Below are 27968 nucleotides of genomic sequence, written 5' to 3'. Positions count from 1 at the left end.
ACATGTGTATATATACACACACACACAGAACCCAAGGAAACATAACTGCACAGATTTTATTTTAATATAAGCACCAAGTCACAAGCTAGCTTTGTTATACTTTAAAATACATATTTCAACTTTCTGTCAAGCCATGGTGCTGTTACCAAAAGGCTTCTCAGACATTAAAGGGGAAGGTCTTAGTTTCATCTACTACAAGCTTTACACGGTAGTCTCTGTAGTGAAGAGTATTTGTTTCTGGATCTAGAGCAACAGCAAGCATGTCTTCCATTTCCTCCTGAGTAAAGGGCTCACCTGAAAGACAGCAGAGAATGACACTTTGTCTTGGTAAATATCCTTTCAAGGACTGGCAAATTCCACTGCTTTTCCCTTGAAAGGATCTCCTTTTGATTTTCATGCAGAGGAGAAAAGAAACAAAACTAAGGATCTTATTCCTTCCCTTTTGCCAATATAAGTCCTGCACACCAAGTGAGCCAGTCTAAAAGAGAGGAGACAGAGGATCTGGATCTATCTGATCTTTTAGTTCACAGACACCAAAACAGCCTGTTCTTCTCTGGAATTTTGAAACAACCATTTTTGTCAGAGTTTTTCTCTTGTGTACATTAGAACTATTATCTCTCACTTGGCTATCCTTGCACTTTTATTCACATCATGAAAGACTTTTGGTTTTTCTTTTCAAAGCTGTTGATGGCCTACTTCATCCCTCAGAGACCCAGGTTACCATCTGAGGCTGGGTCTTGCACAAAGCCTGCACAACCTTTTGAACACGAGGTAGGTGGCCATGAGTCAGCCACGCAAGAAAAGCAGGCTTTTCAAGAGATATTGAAGATTACAGAACGCACAATTTAAATCTCGTCTTTGAATCTCTTTGTTTGCATGCGGCTCTAGAATTAAGATCAAGATAATGGAGGAATGAATGAGCACAGAAACCACTGAAACATCCGGAAATCTAAGCTGCAATTTGCCAGGACAGCAAAAGAGTCACATACTGAGCACAGGAGTGTGCACGGAATCACAAAATATCCAGACATGGTTGAATTATGAAGAAGGACAAGAATAAAAATCTCTATTTTATAATGTCTGCAAGTAGGCAAATAAATACTCTTTCCCTGCATCATTGACCAGTGAAATGTCCTAGTCTGCAGCCACTCATCACAGGAACAGCATTGTTTGAAGACAATGTATCTACTCCTGATGGTTTTGGCCTGCAGGGTAAGGATCTCAAGGTGCCATATACAAGGTGCCATTTACTTAAACACTGATATTACAGAAGTCATGTTACCTTTTTCAGTCAAATGTTTGACCAGGTCCTCTTTGGTAATATATCCACATTTATTCTCATCCAAAGCCTTCAAAGAAAAATAATAAAACTTGTGGTTTTAAGCTTATTGTATCAAAAAGCAGCAACTTCTTCCCAGCAATTAGATACTCTAATATTTCATTACAGACCTCAAATGCATGTAGAATAACATCTTCAGGAATAGGCCGGAATCTGAAACCACAGAATCAGAAAAGTTAAGTTACTGTTCAACCAGTGTTCTGAAAAAACTAAATGCAAGTACTAAAGGAAAAGGAAAGTTTCTTTTCCATGACACTAAAAGTTTTGTCTATCAAACATTCAATCACAGCCTGACCTTTTGGAACTGTCCATGTATTTAACTCTTATGTCTTTTGTTGTACTACTGATTAATTTTCCTTGTGCTGAGGAGCCAAATGAATGTCTTCTGCATGTCTGGGCTGGTTTGGTGGGTTTGTAGGAATCAGCAACAGATGAATCATATGCAGTGAACAGAAATGGACAAGCCAAGAAAACAAAGTTTTGTCCAGGTAGGCTGGTAGCTAGGCAACAGATCACCTAGTGGGACTTGGGCAGTCTAATGAGCTGATGATGAGCAAAGGAGGCTGGTAGCTATAAAAGAAAAGGTCTGTCACTAACAATTTCAGAGAGAGGGGAGAACTGGGCACGTGTGTGCATGCATATGCATGCTTGATTTCAGAGCTGGAAAGAAAGCTCAGTGCAGCAGTGGAGAGCTTCTATTGCTGCTGCTGGGAGATATCCCAGTAGGCTCTCACCAAACCCCCAGAATACTAAAGAGAAGGAGCTGAATCCAGGGAGGTTCTAACTGCTTGACTGCTTTGTCCAGACCCGCCTCAGCCTTTTACTATCTAAAAATCAAATGTGTTAAGAAGTAGCCTTGGATTTTTGTGATCCAAATCTCATGTGCCCTTGCTTAAATGAACTATGGACAGAGTGCCCCAAGAGATGAAGTGGGTCTTGACACGCCTGCGCTAGCCTGGGGAAAGCGTGCAGGGTGTATTTGTGTGTGTATGTGTGTATGTGTGTATGTGTATGTTTGCATGAAGGGGGTGTGGAGGAGGAGGAGAGCCCAGAGCAGCAAGGCATCATTTTGTGAAAGGGTGAACATCAGTGTGGAGCTACAGCAACTCCACATGTAGAACACGCTCCTAACAAAGGCCCTCGCTGTGCACAATAACTCCTCAGGATCCAACAAGACTGATTTTCTCAAAAGCCTTGACTACTATCTTTGAAATGAAAGATAAACTCCTTTTAAGTAATCTTCCTTTAGTGCAAAATGTCAAAATAGCACAAGTCCCTGTGTATGTGCAAAGACTTCTATGCACCTTTGCGACCACTTTTATATCAGCAGTCTTTTAGAGTGCTAATTGTATAGGTTCAGCTGTAACTGGGAGTCATTTAGAGACACAAATATGAAGTTTGTTTACACAACTTATTTAGAATATACTGCAACACTCTGTGCTTCTCAGTAACTGTAACTCATATGTTCAGAGAAAACAATAGTTATGACCTTAATATTTCAGATACACAAAGCACATTGAATAGCAATTCCAATTCCAATTAAAAATACAAAAGCTACATATTATCACAATTATTATTATAAGCTGATATTATTTATATCATCAGTACAACATAATTTAATGTAGATGAACTAATTTTTAAACAAAATCTATATAGCTAATGTAAATGAGTTTAAATGACAAAGAAGATCTATACTCCTTCCAATTACATAAAATTTCTGTAGATATCTTTATTCAGAATCAACTCTGTAAATCTGGAATAAACTACAGACACATAAAATTCACTTTCCATTACCTTTTGTCAAGTAGAACTCTTGTCATCACTGGAAGAAAGTTTTTCAGATGAACGAATCCATCGGGTTCTTCTACTTCTATCTAAAAATAAAATTAAGTGTAGCAGGGTACATGACTCATTAGCAAACTAATCCAAAAAACAGAAAATTGGGGTGGTCCCTGCATTAAAATTAGAGCATTAGACTTTGAATATTTATATCAAGTCTTTAATATCACATGGGACCATAATATCTGAGTGAAAGGCTTGTGACCAAACAGAAAGAGATTCAAGTAAGAGATAATATCCCAGGGAAATACAGGTCTGCTATTATAGACACTTGTAGCAACTCAATGTTGCCCTCTTGTGCTTCAAAACCATTCATGCAAAGGAACCGAACACCGAGGAACTGATCTTATCTGCCCCAATAACTCAGCAGAGGTTTAAACATTCAGGCTGGAGTCATACTAGTAAAGTCTATCAGGATCTGGAGCATTCCCAAGCAGTGTAATGTGAACACCCATTACAGCAAACCATGAGCATGTCCCCTTGGCATGATTTTGAACTGTGCCACCCAACACTTCCCCCAGCAGATCCTGGCTTGGACCTTAAGGACATTTCCCCAGCAGAATGCTTGGTGCAGCCACTGCATAAAACATTTACCAGGGTGGGCATGAGCTGCTCTGTGCCAGCTGGCTTCAACACCAAGAATGTTTCTGGGCATATTTAATTGGCTAGCTTGGATATAGCTCCAGTCAAGTGCACCTTAATAACGGAATTTGTTGCTTTCATGTTTCATAGTCAAAGAAAGTTGACAGGGGAAAGACTAGAGAGGCAGGCAGACTGAGTCAGGGCAGACCAAAACAGACACAAGGCAGCCTATAAAATGCTACTCAAAAAAGGCTACCCTCTGCCTCCCAAATAAATTAACAAATTACTCCCAAAACACTGGGGACTTCTAGCAGCATTCTCACTGCATTCCTATACTTCCACAGGAGATATGCAACACGGTAAAAAATGCTCTCTGTCACTAGGGTGCATCCCTTCCCTGAACATTTTAAGTTTTGCTCCCAAAAGGAGTCCTCTTAATTGAGCTAGCCTGCTCCTGTCTGTGTTGAAACTGGATGCATGCCTTGAGGTTTCACATGGCAGCAGCAACACCTTGCTAGGCCCCCTAAGACACAGCCCAGATTGAAAGAAAACTCAAACAGGCACTGATTTGAAATCTTCTAACTGAGCCAGGAAAAACTTAGTAAGGAATCTTTCTCCTGGGAGCTGGGTCAGAGCTGGGGCAGTTCCTGATACATCCAGTTGCTTAAATGGAAAGCTCCAATTGCTGCTGCATGCTCTCTTCCAGTGTTCTGGAAGGGGGTTGGGTGCTAAGAGAAGCCATCATGTCTTGCTGCTTTAGAGTGGAAAGTGGCTTGAAAAAACACATTTTCCCTTCTATTTGGTGAGCCTAGCAGAAAGGATCTTTAGCAAGGAAATGAAGATGTTGTGTGCTTCATTCTAAACCAAACTGAACTTTTTAACATTACAGAATCACTTGTTTTGCTGTTTGCTTGATTGAAAAGATATAATAAAATACCTGGCAAAACCTAGCCCTGGGAGATGATCAGCAACCTTAGCTTCCTCTGGTGGGGAACAAACAACTTCCATTTCAGAGTCTCTATAGATCCAGCAACATCCTGAGCAGTTAAAATTAATCCTATTTCTAACACTTTTTACTCTTCCTTGTGCTCACTCCTGTTCTACATCTCTTTTCTCATTGATGTTTTTCTGTATTTCCTCCTCTTTTCACAGTAACAATATTTGCTTGTTCAAACTCTGTGAGTTTCACTCTATTTCTTTCCTTTGGTACATCTACAGCTCCCATAACAACTATATTGTAGCAACTATTGTGTTTTGTATCTCTGTTCTCCCAGCCATAACATTGGAGTACTTGAAACACAAAGAAACAAAAACATCTTCCATAATTACCAGGCAGCATTGTATAAAAACTCTAGGCATTGTAGCAACCCTTACATTAGTTTTCACTATCTCTAGATTTAGCATTTAATCTTATCTTTGTAAGCAGGCCTAGAGATATGATATTAAGTACAGAATTGATTATAAGGCAATATAAGAAACATTATATGATAATTTATAGAGATAATTATATAAATGCTGATTTTGAAGATATGAATAACATGATGACAGCATGTGCTAGTTTAGTAATAAGGCTAATAGGAAGATAGATGACAGAGACACAAGTAGTGAGAAACAGAAATTAATCATGGCTCACAATGGGCAACAATACTGGGGAAATACCTTGGTTACAAACTGGCTAGCAGACACCATTTTTACCTTATCTAGATTAAGATAAAATGTATTACCACAGCCAATTATAGTGGCATCTTACATAAATTAAGATATGTCTGTGATTATCATAATATATAAAGGATTCCGCAAGAAGATAGTGTTCTTCAGGTACTAAACCTATGCCAAAGTTTCATTTACAGGTGCCACGAAACATTCTTTGCTATTTATTTTCTAGTTCAGTGTTCTTTTAGGTTAACCATTACTCTTGAATGTATTCTTTCTTCTTGCAGTATTTGTACTTTAATATTCTTACAATCAGCATATTCGTACATGTCACACCGTTGTATCTCAAGAACCTTCTGCCTCATGGCTACATTGCACTGTACTTTTTATGTATTACTTATCTCACATTTTCAGTAATATTGAAAACTGGGGGGAAAAAAGGCCAATCTCTTAATCTCTTCCAGAGGAAGAGGCAGGCCTTAAATTCTCCTGGTTCCCCTGGACTTGAATGGGGTTGTCAAAGTATCCCCTTTTTACAAATCTGTATCTTCAGTGAGGAGTTGCACTGCTCATTTGTTGTAAAGAAAAGTCACTGTGGGACACTGAAAATATCATCTGTATCAAGTACCATAATTTCTCTTTCCATTTTGTCTTGCTTGTCAGTGGGAACTGGGACAATCTGGTTCTGGGACTACAGAACCAGAGCAGACAGACTGCAGTATCATGTTAAAAGAGCTTTCTCCTCTGATGGTTCTTTGCACTTCCTCATCTAACACAGCTGCATCATTTTCACAAGATTTAGTGCAAGACTTCTCACATTAAATTCTGATCTACAAAAGACCAGACAAGCCTAGTGATGAGAAACTACTAGTGCAACTGTCCAAATTTTTTTTGGAGCCGGAAGAAAACAGTAGGAGACATCAATTCCCAGTATCCTGACCTACACAAGAAAAAGAGAAAAAACCTTACCCCACCCCTCAGTCCCAGCACTGTCCACTCTTTAAAGAAGCATTGCCCGTTTACAAAAAGAATGTTAAGTCTTTTTCCCACTTCTTTGTCCCATTTATTAACCACACCATGCCAAGGCACCAGCACACCACTTTTCTATTAGAAGCATGACTAAGGAGACAGAATTTAGTATAGGAAAAGACTATGGAGAAATGTGATTAATTTCCTTACCTTACCACTGCCTACGAGAATGAGAGGATCGCTAGGTCTTGTGCTATTTTATGTCCTGAAACCTGATTTACAAGCTTAAGTAATCAAGTAAGAAAAGATTCTCACCTATAACTCAGAAATCTGAAGACAGAGAAAGACCTCAGGAAGGACAGAATGTTGAAAGGTCTGGCTCTAATATAGCAATAACAGCACCTAGTTCAAAAAATGGCAGGCCTTCCCTCTGGGTATTTTTGGAATGTGATGTATAATTTTAACACCTGCTCAAGAACTAATTTTTACTACCTAACCCTGCAGTGTGTCTCCATGGCATGTCCTGAAGTGAGATGGTTAGTTTGGATATCTGACTAAAGTTTAGAGCATTCTTTCTCATCAGTCAAAACCAATTTTTCCTCCATTTTCTATAAATGTCCTTCCACCTTGGCATAGTGTCACAGTGCCTCTTTGCATAAAATAGAGTCAAAGACTCCTCATTTTAATTCATCAATGTTGTTACCTCATCAGCCTAAAGGTTTGCTTCAGGGTAACTGTGAGACTCTGCCTGCTGGAAACACTTCCATGACACTTCCAATATCTTGGAAAAGAGTTTAGGTTTCCCGTTCAGCAGGGCAGAAGGGCCAAACTTGTGTGAGTTGAAGACTGACAAAAATACAACAGATCTAAACATTTACCTGTGCAAGCAGTTCCTGTACTTCTGCCTCATTTGGGAAGCAACCCAGTGACCTGACAATGCAACCAATCTCCCTGAAAGAAGAGAAAGAGAGAGAGAAGGAGAGAGAGAGAGAGAAACAGAAAGAAAGAGAGAAAGAAAGAAAGAAAGAAAGAAAGAAAGAAAGAAAGAAAGAAAGAAAGAAAGAAAGAAAGAAAGAAAGAAAGAAAGAAAGAAAGAAAGAAAGAAAGAAAGAAAGAAAGAAAGAAGGAAAGAAAGAAAGAAAGAAGGAAAGAAAGAAAGAAAGAAAGAAAGAAAGAAAGAAAGAAAGAAAGAAAGAAAGAAAGAAAGAAAGAAAGAAAGAAAGAAAGCATCTTTGTTAGTAAGTCTGCAATACAAGACTGTCTGTGGAGAATACAGATGCCAATTCAGAGCTTGCATACACGAGTGTGCACATAAAAGCAGACAAGAAAATCTATGTGGAATTTTATGACGATGTCTCACTAAGCAATGTCTACATTTTCAGACATTAAATATTCTGAAGATCCTTGAAATCATTCTTGCAATTTCCCCCCAAAATTCTTTACTATTGTGTTGCACTGTACTGTGTGAAAGTTACTTTCACATTGCTGTTCTCTAAATGTTATGCTTATTTACTGTAAAGTCTGTATTTATGTAGTTAACAAATCACTTGGAAATCTACTGAGATGTAAGGTAACAAATAAAATACATATTTCCTTTGCATGCTATAAAGATACAAATTCTAACTTCATTAAAGAACAATTACAAAAGGTCAGGAAGAAGGCAATCCTGCTATGTCCCTGCTGTGCTCTCAGAGAGTCAGAGCAGCAAACTGGCTTATCACTATTCTGTTTATGCTGTAAATATATTCATAGCTCGCATTTACTGCTGAACCCGGTGCAGCTGTTCTGAGGCCCTAAATAAATTTCTGACCAAACTGGCAATGCCTCAAAGTAGTCTAAGATGAACAATGTCACAGACTAGAAACAAAAGTATTGTAAGGCTGTAATAAAGCTTTAATGAGATTTACGGTATGATTAAAAACAAAATAACAGAAGCATTAATATAGCTTGTGACTTACAATTCAATTCAAAAACACAGAAATTTAAACACATTTGAATATGTATTCGCAGCACTGGTGGTTCCCATGATCCAAACCTCTGTGGTTCCTTCTTTTCATTTTGTGCAAAAATCAGACTGCCTAATAAAAATGGTAGATACAAGGAGGAATGATCTTTGTAAAATCTTCTTATAACAGTAAGACCCTGAATGCAGCACACTAAGCATACACAAAATTATACATATAAGTCTTTGACCACCTCAGACAGGTCTCAAGGAGTTCCCATTCTGATTGAAAACAAGTGAGAAGCACTACAGTAGAAAAAAGAGAGAAATAGGCTGGCTGCACAAAACTAGTTACAGAGCAAAACCCAATCCCACACATCCACATGTTCTGAAATGAAACCATCTATTCAGATGACCTTGCCCCTGTGGGTGTGAACGGCCAATGGCCTCAGGGAGGTCAGTCATTTAGACATAATCCTTTTCCATGCATCCTACTTCTAGTATGTAAAACGTCACATTTGTTGTTCTCACTCCTGCACTGCCTCATATTTTCCAGCTACTTGTAACTATTCCCTGCCTCCACCAGAGAAACATCCAACACAAATCCTGCCTCCTTGTTGTCCCACACTATTTCTGCTCTCACAGACTGCCAGGGATGGGAATGCTGCCATGACCCTCCTGCATCACTTCACTCACACCCAGCAGAACTGTGATGTGACTGAGGTAAGCCAGATCCTAGAAGAGTCTGCAAAATCTGGCACTCCTGGATGCTGTATCTGGCAGTCTGCATGTATGGCAGCATGAGGATGTTGCTTGAAGTGCTCGTGGTAAAAAAAAGTCAGGTCCCATTTGGTAATAACATCGAGTTTAAAGGACCTGATAGGAAACTATTTTGCTCCCAGCTCCTTCCTCCCACTTAGTTCAGCAGCTGCAGTTTCTGCTGTGTAGTTTCCAGAATACAAAAATGATGGTCAAAATCACAAAAGTTTTGTAACACGGATGCAATGAAAATTTTGGGTCATGGTTTTCACCTTACATATAATGCTTTCAAGGTCAAGATTTGCAATATCACACGAAGTCCTTGACTGAGGGACATGAAACATGTATGAAAAAATGCCATCTTCCTCATGCTTAATTTCTTACTAATTCCTCATGCTTAATTTCTTACTAATTTGTACTAGGAGTCATGGAATACAAACGTTGGCCTGTCAAACCAGTATGATTTCTCACCCTTCACAGGTATCTGATATTTCAGGCAATAATACTGATACAGCTACAATTGTGGTTAAGAATTGGGCTGTGCTGCCACCTTCTGATACAAGATAATCAGCCATTAATAATCCCATTTGTGACACAGTCCTGCAATATGAACCTAGGAATAATTAGACAACAAGTTTTTGTTCATTGTCTGTATCTCTACTACACAAAAATAATGTGAAATTGTACATTTGCTATGTTAAATAGACTTTGGGATGTACCCTGTTTGAATGAACACATTTTTAAAACAGTCTACTTGAATCATTTAATTGTTGTAACATGCTCCCAAGCTGTATATCCATATATAATGGAGTGAGAAGTGGAGAAAATTCTACAGCTGCTCAGCCAAGACTGCAGATGTAAATGATAAACAAACGAGCAGTGAGTATGCCACGATGCAGTGGGGGCTGGGGGTAGTGGTGGGGGCTCTGGCCCGGGCCAGGCAGCCAGAGCTCATCCTGCTGCCCAGCCAGGAGCAGGGCTCCAGGGGGCACCGGGACAGCCCCAGCCCCGGGCATCAGGCACCTCTCTAGGCACGGACCAAGAGATTTAAGAGATCACTCTCCCCTACAGAGCTCTGCAAGGGAGCAGCAACGATACTGAATATGGAGGCATACCCTGATATTCTCCCCATCGGGTATAGCTGAAAAACCATTGCTTCTATGAAATACCTGCTAGTTCTTAAATTTAGAGGCATAAGTAAGCATGCATTGCTACAACCATCACATAATTTTTTTTTACCTCCCTTTCCTCTCTAAAATGTAGAAAAACTCTTCAGAACATTTAAGTATTTTTTTCAATTTGTCTTCATGAAGAATGTCTAACGACAACAATTTCACCAGTTCTCTCACTGCATTGTAATCTTTCCACTCAATAACTGATTTATAATCAAAAGGAGATTATTTTGAAAATAGTAATTGTAAATATGAAAAACTAGTCCAGTAAACTTTCACAACAACAGTTTATAACCTCTGAACCTGCTCCCTGAGACATAAACATGTGGTTAATGCATTTTATAACATAAGTCATATGTGTATGAATGTTTATGTTAAAATTAAGTAGCACTGTCAAATATTCAAAATTTTAAAATACCAGAATTAAAAGCATCTAGGGATTTTTAAGCATCCATCCAAGGTCAACCCACTACAAACATACTTGTTCAAACAGGGCCAAAAGAACTATTTCTATGACATTTTCTGGTAAAGCAGATGCCAGTTTAGGGAGCTGTTTATTGAGATTCTGTAATAATTTTGTGAATATATTTACAAACCTGACATCCACAGTCTTATTGGATTCACGGTCAAACACTTCAAAAGCTTCTGTAATCTTTCTCTGAATATCAGCTACTAGGCCAGCTGCAAAAAGAAACATAAGAAAAAGAATTATTCACTGAGCTGTTACAACTAATATATTTCCCATTTGAGACTTACAACAGCAGAAGCACCAAAACTGATAAAAGGCAGACAGGAAAGGTACTTTGAAAAAGCAAAAGTTATTAAAACCTCCCACTCTAAATGCAGGATCTGTCATTTATATTAGTAATATTGCCTTGCTATGGCTCTGCAGGTACATCAAGTCTGAGGGCAGTGGTATGCCCCAGCTGCAAGAACACACAGCTGCCCAGGTGTGGATCCTGCCCAGAGTGTGCCACAGCTCACTCTGGACCACAGGCCTGAGCCCTTCCTGAATGCCACTGTGCCAGTGGAAGGAGCAAAGCAAACACTGGCCCACACTTGTCCTGAGATGGGGCTGAGTCACTTCATCCAGGTTCCTGCATCCAGGGAAACATAAGTGCTCTCATGTCCACTCAGTTAGTCATAATGTATGAAAGGCTGAGAACCAGGGACAAGATGTATAAGATCTGTGCACAGTGATTATGGCTCATGGTAAATAATTCATAGTAAGAGTTTGGAAAGTAAGACAATCTCAGCAAAGGAGAAGGAGTAATTTGCTGCATTTGCTTTTTATATCTCAATCTCAAAGAACGGGGAAAGAAGAACCACAAGTTATCACAGGTATATCTCACATAAGCCAGAAATTGCATTCTTGGAGCAAGCTAAGAACCAGGAAATAAATTCTGAAGAAAAAAATATAAGGAAGGGAAAGGGTCTATCTCAAAAGGAAAACTCCCCGGCAAGAAATCCAGGGTAAAAAAAATAGTGAACTGGTAGCCCATTTATTAGTTTGACTCCAAACGACTGAATATAGGAAGCAAAGTGACATGGAGTTGACCTCTTGGTCCCTGTGACTAAATACAGCCCCAAACACTGTTTTGCAAACCAGCTCCCAGAGGCAGCATTTTTTTAAGCTAGCCTCCAAGCCTCCACAGAAATTCCACAGGGAAAATCTGACTGACAGTCAAATTGAGATTGGTATGAGGGACACTTGTTTCCTCATTTTCATACTTGTCTTCTGTATTTTCAATATAATAAGTGAAACAAAGCTCTCTTCTAATAGGCAATGTATTTCCTTCTTTAGCTGACATGGTGTTAAAGGCTAGCTCAGACCAACATTAAGCCACCAGATCTGTTTTCTACAGTCATAACAAATTCATACTAGTTTTCTACAATCCCAATAGTTTGGGAACCCTTGGGGCCATGCAGTGTGCAATCATTTTTTTCATTTGCTTTCTCACCCTCATGACAGAAATGTCATTTTGCTGACAAAGGGTATCAGAACTGAACATAGCTGAATGATACATTGGCTTTGTGATCTCCCTCTATCTCCACCCATGAGGTTTTTTATTGTGGTTTCTCCCCGCTATGCAGTTGAGGAGGGCAGAGAGAGGCTGTGTGGATGCCTGGCAGCTGGCCAAGGCCAGTTCATTGCAGGCTACAAGCACTTCAATACAGCAGTGGACTGACCCAGATACAAGGAGCCTCTTCTGCAAGTAGAAGAGAGATGCATCCCCTCGTAAAGCTACAGCTGCCTGCTGCTTTCCATCTGTGTTTGGTACTGAAGTCCCCAAAGGATACACAAAGAGAAGATAGGTAGGAACACATCCTGTATTCCTCTCCCTGACTTTATTCCCCTGATGGAAGCATGGGCAGGTGTGTGTGTGATGGACTAAAGACTGGAGCTCATTGAGGAAGAGGAGCCCTCTGCAGTCCCCAGGCACAGGACAAACCATACTCTTTTCACAGCCTGACAATAATGCCTACCTTTTCTCTGCCTATGTAAAGTCCACATTTTATTACTTAAAAAAACCCCACAGTTAAATCTAAGTGGACCTGATTCTTTGTAAAAAAGTCCCTAAAGATTCTCAAAGTACAACATTTGATGTTTTTGGGTTTTTTTCTGGTTATTTCAAAGAGTCTTGGATCTTGTCTCCCACGTAGACTCAGAGCTTAGTTCTTGACATCAGGCACTACAATTGTACACTACAACTTGTAACAGAGAAATGTCGAAGGAATATTTATAGCTGTATATTCTTGGCATGATGTATGAGACTTCTGTAGAAATAAAAATTAGAAGAGAAGACAGGGAGAGATTTTAAGTGTTGGAACTCTGTAGGCATCCAGCCTTTCCAAGTTTTTTTCCATGAAGACAGTAAACATTAATCTTACCTTCCGAAGAGGTCTGATAAAGAAAGGTCCTCAAATGAGATGAACTTGCTTTAACCTAGGTACCAGAGAATCTATATCTCTTCCAAGAACTGAGAGGAAGTTGTGACTAAGAGCCATATCCCTGGAAGAAAACATACTGTTGTCCTCTCAAAGACTCTCTGTGAGATGAGTAAACACCTAATAAGCTAGTGGCTAAATGTGTTGTCTTCCCTCCAGGAATGAAAGCGAAAGATGTTCAATATAGTTCAGGATGGCAAAGCTGTTTATCTGAAGAATTCTACAATTCACTCTAAACCTCTGTTTCTAAGGAAAAAGAACACGGATTCCTACTCTAGGATAAGAAATGGTAAAGTTTTGGAATTATCCCTTCAAGAAGTGCATCAAGAGGTCAGACACACAGTTAACTCAGTGGATGTGATGTTCTAATGTACTGAAATCGTTCTGTACAAGGAGACTCTCCACAACGAGTAGATCAATGGAAGTTTCATGTTGCCCTGTGTTCTAGCAGTTTTTTCAGGACAGAAATACCTACACTCTGACAGGATTAGATTTCACTCATTCTATTAACTATAAAAACAATATACAGTGTCAAGGATAGAACTATCTCACTTGTTGAAATGATTTAAATAAAAAAACATTGAAACATACGATGCCAAAAATTATTCCAATAGCAACATCTAATTATTCCCTCAAAGAAATCCTGTTGGTATGATGTATTATTTCCATTTTTATGCTGTTAAAATGCTTGAGATACTTGTCAATGCTATCTCATCCTACTTTATTTTCCTACCACATATGCAATAAGAAAAAAAAAGTCTTAAAATCTATTTCTCAGATACATTAATTGAAAATGTATTCACTATCAAGTTTTCTTTCCTATACTATCCTTTGTTATTTCCCCATTTTGTTTAGAGTGACCTAGATAAAAATTCTTGATACTGCCAATTAAGTAAGACTGACAGAGAGCTGGGACTCCCAAGTCAATTCTGATGGTTCTTGAAGAATGAGTTGCTCCTCTTCAGCTTGTCCAGATTGTTCCCCAGCACTCTGAGGCCCATTTGAAGCCAGCCCTTAAGCAGAATACCTGCTTCAGTTGTGACATTTCTTCTTCAAAGACCACACTTTCAGCCTTTATAGGGAACAGAAACCATTAGCTAGATGTGGCTCTGCCAGACTCTTGAGTAATGAGAATTTTTAAAAGGCATTTCTAGTTGATACAATTTGTTAGATTCTACCATTCACTTAATGAATGAGCTAACTTGCTTTCCTTCCTTGGGGCCAGTTGCTCTGATGGTTCAGAAAGCCAACCCTTTCTTTCACTAAAGAGAAAAACTGAATTATCATAAGAGGTAGACCAGCATTAAACAACCACCTAAAATACTGGGGAGCACCATCTGTTGCTCACAGGAAAAGATGTAGTCCCAAAGCATCCTGATGAACCTATTTACACTATTAAATACTTTTAAACTCTTTTTATGCTACTTAAAGGAGTAAAATTAAGGGTTGATTTGTAGAAGTGCCAGTCGACTTGATTTTATTACTTAGTCTTACTGCTCACACATCCTGAAACATTATTCTTTATAAACATTAATTTTGGTGTATTTTAATAAATATTGTCAATTTTATATTTAAGCTCCTATATATATGTGGGTATCTTATCAATTATTAGTTACTCCATCCTCTTTCCATGATACTATGCTATGGCTACTGGCAGCTGTGAGGAAACCCCCGATGTCTCTCCTTTTCTCATGTGGGACTGCTTTCTGGAACTTGTCAGTCTGAAGGGATAGGGACACAATCAGGTAACCGTAACTCAGTGACAGTTTCAGAGTAATTTGCATGTTGTTATTCCAGTTTTATTTAAGGTGCTGCTAGCAATAGTTCTTTTGTAGATTTCCACATCCAGTAACTAGGGCTTATCAGCTGGAAGTACAAAATCTTACCAGTGGCTTTATACGCAAGCACCATTCCTTCTCTTTTCAACTAGCCATTATTTCAACCAAAAAAGTAGGCAGCAACCTTGGTCCTGCCAGCTGAACTGGGAATGAGAGAAACTCAGCTGAACTGCCATGGAGAAAAAGGAACATTTTAAAGAAGCTAATAGAAATGAGAGATGATGTGACTGCGCAGGCAGCCACATAAAAAAAATGTGCATCTTTAAATCCACTGCAATCTGCACTCAGCTTCTGTCAGCATTCTATTTCTGCTCACAGATCCAACTTATTGTTTTTAATCACTCTACTCCAACACTTCCATAAGGCTCCTATGGCCACTCTTGGCATGCATTTAAGATGAAAAAGACAAACAAAAAAGCAAAACGAATTTGCCTTTGATGTTTGCAGACACTGTTTCACATGACCTCTCCCAGAATCCTTCCCAAAACCACAAATGGAAATAGGGGTATAAGAATTGTGGGAAAAAAAAAAAAACAACAAAAACCAAACAACAAGAAGAACAACACAAAAGCAATAAGGAAACTAAATGGAACAAAAACAAACAAACACCTCCAAAACTGATGGTGATTCTAATGAGAAGAAACATACAATGTATATTTGTTAAAATATAAAGAAAAAAAGCAGTAAGAGACTTCACAATGCAAACTCTGAGGAGGTTATCAATGAGCTCTTATGAGATCTAATCAGTATTTTAACCAAGTTGTAACTGGACCATCACCTAGGTCAAGATATTCAAAAGCTGTCATGGTACTCCACATCACCTGTACAGGTGAATTCTCAGGAAGATGGAGAAAACCATCCCGAGACTACTTGAATCTGACTTACTGGTAAGATCCTTCTGCTTTTCAGAGGAAAAGGCATGTGTTAATTTTTTTCCTAGTGACCTTCTCAATTCCTTCTCAGAGGAAGCTAAATGCACAGTCCGCCTAATATGCTGAACCAGCAATTGTATGCCATGCTCTAAAAGTATTGAGGTAAGAGAAATATTGTCTTCTCTACTCTGTACCTGCAGTGGCATGTATGATATTAATATATTAGCTATCCGAACAGAAAGGAACAATAGGATTAAGCTGTAAGTTTGTAAAACATGCAATGTTGTTTCATTGTGTCTCGTGCTACATAATTAAACAATTAAGATATGTTATCATTGAAGAGTCTGCATTCTAGAAAGACAAATCAAGATTTTGAAGAAAAGCAAGAGGTTTATGGAGTTTGATTCCTCCAAAGAAGAAGTAAACCTATTCCTGAATGGAAATCTAAAGGAAAAAGATGGACACAAAGTATGGATGGCACCAATGGGAAATGTGTCACCTGAGTTTAGACATTCAGATTATGTGAAGAGATAAAATACACAGCTTTGTGAAATTTCATATATCAGTTCCCAAGAATTGACCAAGCTGATGTCTTCACTGGCTGTAACACCTACTCTAGCCTGGGGATGGAAGTCATGGCCTGCAGACTCAGGAGAGGAATAATGCTTTCTCTCCTACATACGAAGCATCCCATGTTATCACAGATTATACTCAGCCAATCTGAATTTTAGTCTGTGTGAAAAAAAAACCAACAAGCTTAACTGGTTTACATAGAGGTCACTTTCAAGCACTCCTAAAGGAGCAAAAATGAAATCTCAAGAACAGCAAAAGCTTTTTCTTTCATGTTTTTCAGAATTGTTGAGAACTAGACAGGTCATTGCTCCCCATTGCTTATTTCTGTCACACTATACACCATGTGGTATCCAGATGAGAAGCAAAGTCCATCACCAGTGTGAATCAACAAAACCAAAATCCTGCACTCATCATTGTAAATGTGAGCAACCTTGGACTAAGAGCATCACCTCACACTGTTGTCACAACTCTCCTCCTAATGGCAATACAAGTGAGAGCTTGTTTCCACCACAGTAACTGCCTTATGGAAAACTTACAGAAAGAAAAAAAAGGGACTACATTTAAAAATAGATAGACAGAACAGAGCCTTCAGAGTGGAAACAATCAGTATGATCTTTGCACAGCCCCATGGCACCTAGTGTGAACAACCATTAAAAAAACCTCCAAAAGCAAATAGAGTTTTAGAAAAATCAGGTAAATAATTTGATGTCTGATATTAAAATACAGGCTGTCAGTTTGATGAAGGCTGTGGAAAAAGTTAACTGCAAAAGCTACTTCATATTCTGACAGAAAAATATTAAATGCAATTTTTCCCTTTTGTCTTCTTTACATAAGATAATTGTAACACGGGCAAAATAGTGATGTAAAAAGAAAGCACTATCTTGACTCCAGTTTTGGCTACAAAAATAAAACTGTTTTATAGAATTCTGATAGCAATAAAAAATTAAGAGTTCAGATCAAGCACAATGGAAATGTTTACTTCCTTTAGAAGTAGACAAATTCATTAAAAACTTAAATTGTACAGCAAATGTGCATTTCAACCTTGAAGTTGAAAAATGTAATAATACATCAATTTGCAAAACATATAGTTTGTGCCAGTCAGTTGGCAGCAACTACTGAAGTTACAAGTTGTCAGTAACTTTTTACCTAAGGAAATAAGACATCCTGAATATTATCCTGGGTTTTGACTTTTCAGTAGATGGCATTTTAAATGCCATGGAATTTTATTCTACCACAGATTCAGATGTTTCAATACATGTGGGAACCAAAACTAACAAAACTAATGGGGCAATTAACAACTCATTCAACTACTAAGGAACAAAGTGTAGAAACTATTGCTGCCTTGATAAGCAGTCAAGCTTCTAGTTGCTCAAAAAATACTTAAACTATTTGACACTGTAACATAGAACAAAACAGGACATGAAGAATGCCTCATTAAGCAGGAAAAGAAGCCTAAATAGTCAGTATCTTCCATCACCTAGAATTTCCAAAGGTGTTTAAACCCATAGTTATACTACCTCTAAACACAATTCATATTAAAATGCCATTGATTGAAAGAAAATATCCACCACTGACAAAGTTCTTGTCCCAGTGATCTCTCCTCAAAGGTGCTGGAGTCATGGACAATCCTGTCTACTGCCCTCCCTTCTGAATCAGACATGATTCTTCATCAGCAGGAAAAATATTTCTTTCCCTCATGGCACACATTTTTCAATGATGTCACTTCTTTTTTCTTTTTTTCTTTTTTTTTTTTTTTTTTTTGTGGGGGGGGACGGGGTTGTTTATTTGGGGATTTTTGGTTTTGTTTTTGTTTGTTTGGTAGGATGATAGGGAAGGAGGAGTCCTGCCTACTTGCACTTCACAGAATGAATTTGTGATTTGCTCCACATCTGCCAAAGAGAAGAAATAGAGGTGCAATGGCTGGCTTATTGGTATGACCATGCCTCTGGGATTCAGTGTGCATCAGGTTCCAGGTCAAAGCAATTAAGATGACACAGACTCTGGCAGGGATTCCTCAGCTGCCACAAGCCTAGGCAGTGAACTATAACAGCAGCTAGCTGAGATGGGCTAGCCCAGGTCTTGGAAGCTTGTAGGGTGGGGCTAGAACTCAGCTACAGCTCCAGATTCTCCTGCTGGTTAAGTTCTGGAACTACCAGCATGTCCAGGAAAAAAAAATCAGAAAAGTTGGCCCATTGGAAGTTAAAATTGCAAGACATTCTGACACATTTTCTAATGAGTAATTTTTAAGCCATTCAAGAGCATTCCTTTTACATCTCCAAGGAAAATGTTCCAGTAGAGGTTATCATCCACTGCCTTGCTGGTGATAGTGGGCAGAAACCCTTCCACCAGAAGAGGCAATGTGAGTTGGATTCCTGCACATGCAGCAGCAGAGGCATGTTTTCTGCTCTCTGTTTTCACCAGCCAGGATGACACTGGGCGGGGAGATTATTGTGATTACCTCCTTTAAGTAGCAAGGAAGTGCGCAAGCAAATACCCAGCCCTTCTCCAGCTCCCACTTACTGTTGCTCTGCTCCTGCTCCTCCTGCCATCCTCATGGTCACTGCTTGGGGGTACCACAGCTCATGCCCAGTGACAAACACCTTGCTGCGTGACTTCATAGCTCAGTCTTGCACCTTTCATTGTAGCTACAGCTTAAAGACTTTTATCACCATGAGTACAAAATCTTTCTGAGCTCTGAAATACTCAACAGTGAGAGCTAATGCTCTGACCGATCTTCTTAAGTACCTTATTCCTCGCGTCCTCACCCACTGTCACCTCATCCCTGTTGTAAATAATGCAGGGTCATGCTGTGAACCATAACATCTTATTGTCTATACCCTCTGGAGAATACATAACACTGGGAAATAGAAGGTGTGCATGTAGTGGCTGCTCTGTGTATGCACAAACTACGCACAAACCTCAGAATAAAAGTAGGGATAATCTCTCAGAGCTTGAATGAATGTGCAGTCATCATTACTTACAGCAGAAACACTTGGCAGTCCTCCTGGGCATCTTTCATAATACACCAGCACCTACCCTAGCCCTGGGGGTTTCTCTCTTCCCAGATTTCACACAAGTCTGCTTGCCCAGACTTTCTGTGTTTGTTGTTGCAGAGTCCTTGCAGAAAACCAGTTTTGTTTTTTTTTTAACCCCAGTATTTGGTCAAATTTTGAAACAGATTTCTTTTCTTCAAGCCCATTTAGCCTTTTTGCACTTCTTAGAAGGAAGTTTGATGAGATGGGCCTCAAGACCTTGGGATGGGAAAGTTACAGTGGTATTACAGCACAGAAAAAGTTATTGACTCCTGGATTACAGCGACACACATTTTCATTTGATAAGCATTTTATCAAACATTTTATGCCAGAAGTAGCTGGTGCATTTTTAAAGCAACAAAAGTGACATAGCACGAAATGTTCCACTGCAGCTCTCAGGACCTGGCCCTGCCTGTCTTCCCAAGCAGTCAGCCATAGCCATGCTGCTTGTTTCACAGGCCTCTCAACTGCTGCAAATGACTACTTTGGAAGCAGCAATAAGGACTCTTAAGAAGAATCATGCATCCAAATTGGACCTAATTGGTCTCAATTCAACCTGAATTTTAGCCAGCAAAGCACAGCATCATTTTGCAGCTAGTCAACTAGTGGCTGAGCCTGATTTCACAAAGCCTCATTTACATGGGTCCAGCTCTAACAGCAAAGCTCTCCGGCTACCTGGTGTCCACAGACAAGCTGCCAAACACTTGCTATTGCATGCAGCCAGCACTGAGGGCAGTGAAACAACATCCTTTGTCACACTAACTTGCAGAATGATGGGGGGAAAACCTTTCCTTTTAATACTAAAGACCTTCTTTTGAAGAGATGTGGAGCAGATGATGTGGAGATGTGCCTCCAGTCATCCAAAGCAAGGAGTCCAATCTATGCAGAGATCTGGATTGCTTTCTGCACACCTGTGATTCATAGGTAATGTGCAATGATTATCTGATACTTCAGGATGTTATCCTTTCTTCAGTGAAGTGAAAGAAATGCTAGTGCTTGACATTAGTTAGCCAGCAAAGAATAACAGTGATACTTTTTTTTAAGTCGATACCAGCTGCATGCAGTGTCCATTTTCACAAGGCAGAGATAAACTCAGCATAAATCTCCATTAGGAATGTCTTGCACATCCCTGAAATCACAACTCTGGCAGTTGCACCAGCCAGCACTCTTGTGGCAGCTCAGAGCTGGCAAAAACAGTAATCTCATTGCAATTTGTTCCATATCCCTCATCTCAGCCACATCTGGGATATAATGAAAGAGCTATGTCTAGCCCATATTTATATCCTCTTTCATTCCCAATAGCAACCTGCCCTGTGAGGATATACAGCTCTCCTGGTGATGCTGAGTCTAGCTGTATCTCCAGCTGCAGCTGAAAAGAGCAGCTTACATAGGCTGTGACACTGGCAGAACACAGGCCTGCTGCTGTGCTGTGCGGTTGCAGAAGGCATCTGTCATCTGTCTCCATTTCTCCTGCACTCTCCACAGCACTGGCCCTGCAAACAGATGGCAGAGCTGCAAAGGACAACTCTGACACCCATATATGCACCACACCAAGTTGCACCAAAATGTGGCAGTGCACATGCTGCTGTGGGACCACAAAAACAGCTCACGCTGCCAAGGATGTGGGACAGTCCCAATAGGGTACCATGCCACTTGTCACTGACAGTGTACACTTGATTGCATGTGTGGCAGCAGAAAACGTCTCAGAAATTTAATATTCCTCTTGAACTGTCTCTGCACACGGATTGCTCAAGTGGTCCAGAACCAGGCATCAGCATCAACTGCATGTGAGCTCTCTGAGAAGTAATGTATTTTCAACATAAGACATTATGAAGTTTAACTGCAGTACCACAGTACTGCTGCTAGAACAGTGCAGTATGTAAATGTTCTTTTTTGGAATCTGCAACATGATGGCAGAATGAGGGGTTTAAGTATGACTTAATACAGGCTGTTATTATGTAATATACCAGAAACCCTTCAATTTGATGTCTTAAATGGGTTTAAAAAATAGTTTCTAGGCTGGTGGCAATTCTGTCTGCAGTACTCTGTCTTTGCCCAAGCAAAGGAAGACTGTTAGAGTGAAACAAAATGGCAAGGGATTACAGGGGTTTGCTGCTGCAGCTGCTTGGTTTTTAAGGCGCTGCCTTGAAAGTATCGCTTACAGTGCAAAACCACTTTCTTTACATACCATGAATGAACACAAACCTCCAATTTTCTTTTTGTTTACCTAGGAGTAATATTCTGAATTTGAACAGCATTTCAGCTGACAACTGACATACACATTTAACATCAATGGGGAATAAGACATTTCTGGCATTCATCATTTCAAGCAGACTAAGCAAAAGGAAAAAGTTAGCAAACTTGGAAAAGTTGTTCAATACAAGCTGTTCAAAAATGAACTTCAGAATTCATTTCTGATTTTCCTGACCATCAGCAGCAACGGTCCAGAAACTCCTGTGAGCTTACACCAGTGACACAATAATCCTTACCATTTTAAAGTTGGTGCTTGGAAAGCTTTTGAAGGTTATGATTGTATACCACCCTAGGCTGGACTCAAGAAAATCCCTTCCAATCTCACATTCATGAGGCTCTCACAACCTACCACACACCTATGCAACACTGAATAGCCAAGACAATACATTTCCAAAAAGCTGTGAGTCTGTATTTTCTTAAATATGGGCATAGACAATTTAAGGCCGTTTATAAAAAAATTGGTGAGACCCATCAGGCAGCAGGTACTCCTGAGCTTGGTTTGGGACCCCCAGCCCCTCCCTGTGCCAATAGCTTTTACCTTCCCACTGCGTATCTGCAAGCTCCGGATCTCTGGCCACCTCTAGAGCTCTCCAAGCCCCATCACTGACTGTCCCATTCGCTTCCCACATCACTGCCATGCTGAGAACAAGGCCCACCTCTGCACAGGCTGAGCTGGGACATCACTGCTGCAGCTGCTGTTTCCCTCGGGATACCTCATAGGATGTGTAGAAGCTATTTTAAGTTTCTTCCCCCCACCTCAGCCATTATCTCAAGGTAGAAAACGGCAGCACAGCTGGACCCCACGGCAAGATTTGGCCAGGCCAGAGCAATGGTGTGACCAACACCTTTGTCTGCATGGCCACCTCCCAGTTGGGGGCTAAACACTGGCTGTGACAACAGGCTCATGTCACATTTCTGTTATCCAATAGACCATTTTCCTTCCACAGTCTTTTGCCCAACACATTTTATTGCCAATAGCAACAAAGCAGTATCTGTTCACACAAAATACAGGTACTGCTAAACTGAAAAAAACCCCCAGCCCTTCAGATCTCAGAGTAATTAGTGTGTAGACATGGAAATTCTTAATAACATGTTAACTATTGTTGGAAAGATAATTTGTGGGAGTTCTCAACTCACTGGTTGGCATTGTTGAAAAGGAAAAAAGTTTAAAGCCTTTCTTTGCACACCATCCAATTTTTTATGCAATAAATCAGTTAGAAGTAGAGCCAAACTGAAAAATTTCTGCCATTTTATGCACCATGGAAACAAGAAATCTGTCAATCTGCAATTACCTATTCTACATCCATTTGAGATCAATTTCTGCTGTGGGAGTATCGCCAACAGGATCAGATCTACAACCTGTGTTTGTCATGGGAGATGGACATCATGTATTTTTTGTTTCTCTCTCAAATAAGTACAAATATTAAAACATAAATCAGATAGATGTCAGGATGCATGTTAAACTGCAATACAGTCTAATAAAGACTATAAATTTTTCTCCTCATATAATTTCTTACATCAATGTCAACAAGAGGATATGAAAATATTCAAAGTGTTCATCTATAAATTCCAGTGTGATAAAACTGCACACTGCTTTCCTAAGTAATCCAATATACTCAGATTTTCTTCTAGAGCTGGAATTCTGCTTGCTTGAGCCGTATGAAAGCTATTTATTTTAAATAGTTTGTACTAATTTCATATTTTTTCCCCATAAATTAAACACTGCTACTTTTTAAATTACAGATAATTTTTCTGATGGACTACTTTAGCCTGAAGGTTTATGGTGTTTAATTCAGCACTTTCATACCTTTCAAATGCTGGTGCTCATTTGTGAAACTCTCAAAAATACATTTCAAAATTCTCAGTGTAACAACTTCTTAAAAGAATTCGCGTGTTCCAACATCACATGCATCATCCCTTTCAGTGGGATTCCCCAAAGTCGTGCACAGCTTAAGTGCTTTTCTGTGTCAGGTTTGAAACTCTCATGTTAATTAAGTGTGCTCCAAGCAGAATTAATGGTTATGACTGCCTACAGTGCTCATGGCAGCTACATGGCTCTCTCAGCTTTGACTCAAACCATTAAAATAAAATGAGCAGTGATAGCACATTTTCAGTATCTCTAGCAATACAAAGCCAGGTGAGGTGATGTGGACAGGGAAGGTTTAGATCCTCCTTCCAGGCATGAGAAGATTCAGCAGGGCAGGTGATACAGGCGTAATTCTGCTTCTCTGAAAGAGGGTAGCATAACTAGTTCTCCCCAAATGCTATCTCCAGTATCTCTGATTTCACCAGCATGCCAGGCAGCAAAATAGGGCAGGCAAAGAGCAGACAAATATGTATGACTGAACACACTGTTACTGTATTTACATACTAAAATAGGAGTGAAAACTCTTCCCCACAATCCACATGATGGTGTGTCTTCATCCGTGGCACACAGAGGTTTTGTGAGGCCTGATTACAAATTGTACCCAGAACAACTACTAATCATTCACCAGAGAAAACCATTCTTGCCCAACAGTTACTCTCCGTAGGTCTTCACGGCAGAATCAAGCAACTTTCTGGGGACACCTGTCATCCACAACTAGTTATTTGGTTCCATACAAGTGTAAGTGGGTGAAGTATCAGCTCAGACTATTCAATATACTTCCCTCTGGATTAAAACTCATGACTTATTAACTGCAATTTAAATGTGCACTATCTGGCACAAAGAATGTGGTCTTTGAAAAACTCTAATACTGATCAATTACATAACATTTCCATAATGATACAGGAACACTGAGCATTTTCTCCTTTATGTACTTTCATGTGATTTCTTAAATCCCAGATGGAGAATAATTTGTCTTCAGTCTAGTTCTACTTGAGGCACTACCAGTCTGACATTTTGCTTTCAGGTTCTAGCAACATCAGTATTGAGATCAGAGGTATTATTAAAACTTAGAAAATCTGACACATTATGTCAAATTACAAAGACAGTATCTGAGAGCAAATGGAAGAACAGACAGACTGAATTAAGTAGCAGAAAAGGGGAAAGAAGCAGAACGATAGGAGGAAAGATAGGGACAAATGTACAAAAGTGAAAGATAAAACATTCTAGTGTAATCAGACGGGTGTGAAGAAAAAAACATTAAATGTTGTTGAAGGCACAAATGTAGGGATATAAATTCAGACATAAAACGTAGCTACATACAGTACAGGCACAGTGCCATTAACATTGATGCACATACAAGATTTTATTCACAACATTTGCATAACCTAGAAGGTACTACCCATGTGAGTAACATGTACAGGAAGTAGCAGGATTTGGCCTTTCATTGTTTTTCCTTGTGTACATCATGTATATCTGTAAAACATTCAAGCAGGCATTTCAGCTTCGAAGAAGACTGAACTTGGAACTAATAGGACCTAAGGGAAACCTTTCCAGGAAAGCTGGTGGAATTGCAGTTCTGCTAAGCACTGAGAGGAATACCCTAAGGACTAATTATTTGACAATACAACTAATGCTATTACCTTGAAGCATAACAAAGTTAAATCTGCAGCTTGCATAGATGTGGAGTATTTGCTGGAGGAAAGCACAATCGATGCATTAATCCAGAATCGTGGAATCCTAATTAACCCTCTAACTGCTATCAGCAGGAAGGCTAATAGCAACTCTAAAGTGGTGTAAATGACTTAATCCTAAAGGATTGCTTCTGTTAATGAGACACTGACTGTTAGCTCTCCTCGGCCTGTTTACAGTAATGAGGCACCTTCACAGGGCAATAAGCAACTGGTTTGCCTAATAACAGTCTGGGATTCTTGTGAGTGACAGAAGCTACTGTCTGTGTTATTGTCCTCATTCTCCAGATAAGAAACTGAAGTCCAGTATGTCACTTTCCATGATCCACTGGTTGGGCCAGGGATGGAGTTTATGGGTCAAGGTCGTTTAGGATGACGCTACAATTCTCCTCTAGAAAGTGATATCTGATGGTCTACCAGGAATAGTGTTAAAAAACATGATGTTAAAAAACATGAAACATTAAAAAAACCCCAAGAGTCTTCAGTAATACAATAATTAAACTTCTCACAAAATATTCTCATTGTGAAACTATTTTTAAAAAGGCATTAAAAGTCTTTAATCTAGCAATCAATAATCCATGACCTTCTTTCTCCAAGAGTTTCTGGCTGTGGCTTGACAAAATAGCACAAAATCTCAATATTATACATATATGGGTACCCAAATAATATGGAGCCAGGCTTCCCAATACTACTTCCCTCATCCCAGATGGCTGGCTGACTGCTAGGCTATTATCCTATCCTTTCCAGCCACCTCTGCCAGTACTGTGCCTCAGCTTCATTTGCATCACTAGAAAGATGCTAAAGATACAAGACTAAATAAAAATTATAGCCGATATTTTAAAAAATACTTGAAGAGCAGTCCTCAAGGAAGCTATATCTTATTGTTTAATTTCTTCAAGATATCTATGTTGCAAAGTGCAGCTAGAAATACTTGTACCAAAATCAAAGTAGCACTATCCACAGCACCATCCACTCACACAAGACTTTTCTGAGGCATACATTGTTTCCTAAAAAAACATTAAACAATCCATTGATTATATTATTTCAATTACAATGTTCAGACTTTGCAAACTATTGCAACACACACAAGTTTAGTTACAGAAAGGACAGATTTCAGTAGTTACAATATTGTGGGCTTTACAGAAAATATGTTTTTTCTTGAAACGATACTTGAATATCCTTGAAGAAGGAATTACCTTTAGCCTATAAAATAGAATTTCTGGCAACACTCCCTGAAGCAGAACACAGTGGCCTCTAAAAATAAGCCATGGTGCTATCAGCAGCACAGATTACTTTTTTCTGGCAGAGAGAGCTCAATGCATCCAGAAATGACTACGGGGCTGTAACCCAGCAGCAGGTTGAGCCATCTCAGCTGCCCTGGCAGCCACCCCATGCCATGACAAGAGGGTTGGCTTTGTCACCACCCAGCCTGGGCGCACCCTGTGTGGTGGCAACACCACCACAAGGCTGCCAGCACCAACAGGCAGCTGGTGGCATCCCCCGTGGCAGGCAGTGCTGCAGAGCAGCCCCCTGCCCTGAGGTGGAGGCAGTGGTGTGGCCACCTTGAATGGGATGGGAAGTGGGGGCTATATTTCTGTTTGTGTGAATATGCACGGGTGTACTTTTATATACATGTACCTACATACACACACCCATGCACAGTGTGCACACACAGATAGATATATGTATGTACATAACTAAAATCACAGAACAAGCTGAGTTGGAAGGGACGTCAAGGATCACTGAGTCCAACTCCTGCCCTTGCACAGGATCACACCAAGTGCCTGAGACTGTTGTCCAAATGCTTCTTTAACTCTGCCGGGCTTGGTGCTATGACCACTTCCCTGGGGAGCCTTTTCCAGTGCCCAGCCACCCTCTGGATGAAGAATCTTTCCGTGATATCCAACCTAAACCTGCCCTGACACGGCTTCAGGCCATTCCCTCGGGTCCTGTCACTGGCCAGCAGAGAGATCAGTGCCTGCCCCTCCTCTCCCCCTCGTGAGGATGTCGAAGACTGCAATACACACACACACATACACACACAAACAAACGCACACACGCGTGTGCGTGTATGTATGTATGTATGTATGTATGTAGGCACTTGAGTATGTACATGTGCGTGTCGGTTTTCCCCGGTGCGTGTCGCACACCCCCGGCCCCAGCCCCGCCGCAGGCTGCCGGCGCAGCCGCCGCCCGAGGCCTGAGGCGGGCGGGCCTCGCTCCCTCACTCGGTGGCGCCCGGCCCCGGCTCGACCCCCGGCCCGTCCGCACACTCGGCCGGGCGGGGAGCCGCGGCCCGGCCTTACCCCCGGCCTTCTTACCCGTCACCCCCGCCATGGCCGCAGCGCCGCGCTGTCGCCATGGCGACGCGGGCCTGCTGGGCCCTCTGCTCACACCCCGGGTGCCGGGCGTCGCTCCCCGCCGGGCTCAGGGGGTGGAAAACGCGCCCGAGCCTCTCGTACGGCCCCCAGTGCACCCAGCGCCCTTCCAGGCAGGGATCGAGCGAACCCCTGCAGCCTGCCACCTCTAAGGACTCCATTTCTCTCGAAAACGCCGCTTTCCCCAGCAATTGTGGAGATTTCCATGTGTCTGAGCTTTAGAAAGTGAAAGAACATTTTATTCTAAACGCCATCACGCCAAA

General features: G+C 40.4%; 1 protein-coding gene across 2 annotated transcripts; it reads right to left on the bottom strand.

The window, feature by feature from the left end:
- Positions 1-42: 42 nt before the first annotated feature.
- On the bottom strand, positions 43-27755 carry EFCAB2 (EF-hand calcium binding domain 2). 2 transcript variants are annotated; one of them, XM_033053790.2, is made up of 7 exons: positions 27649-27755; positions 10852-10936; positions 7261-7333; positions 3134-3213; positions 1450-1492; positions 1283-1349; positions 43-294 (listed from the first exon to the last, which is right to left on the bottom strand). In XM_033053790.2, exons 1-7 carry the CDS (start codon positions 27662-27664, stop codon positions 158-160), a joined length of 501 nt encoding a protein of 166 aa, XP_032909681.1. In that variant the 5' UTR covers positions 27665-27755; the 3' UTR covers positions 43-157. The 2 variants fall into 2 exon arrangements, with proteins under 2 accessions (XP_032909681.1, XP_032909680.1); XM_033053789.2 differs by lacking the exon at positions 27649-27755 and adding an exon at positions 20907-20968.
- Positions 27756-27968: the final 213 nt, after the last annotated feature.

Source organism: Catharus ustulatus, chromosome 3 (genome assembly GCF_009819885.2).
Source record: "Catharus ustulatus isolate bCatUst1 chromosome 3, bCatUst1.pri.v2, whole genome shotgun sequence".
In the NCBI taxonomy this organism is placed as follows: Eukaryota; Metazoa; Chordata; class Aves; order Passeriformes; family Turdidae; genus Catharus; species Catharus ustulatus.
This window is presented reverse-complemented; position numbering and strand designations above follow the sequence as displayed.

Coding starts and splice junctions, on each gene's coding strand:
- EFCAB2 (XM_033053789.2), bottom strand. CDS start 20,967: ATGCCTTCTGCAACCGCACAGCACAGCAGCAGGCCTGTGTTCTGCCAG. Junction 3,214..7,260: donor TACAGGAACTGCTTGCACAG/GTAAATGTTTAG, acceptor TTTTATTTTTAG/ATAGAAGTAGAAGAACCCGA. Junction 295..1,282: donor CAAACATTTGACTGAAAAAG/GTAACATGACTT, acceptor GCTGTCTTTCAG/GTGAGCCCTTTACTCAGGAG.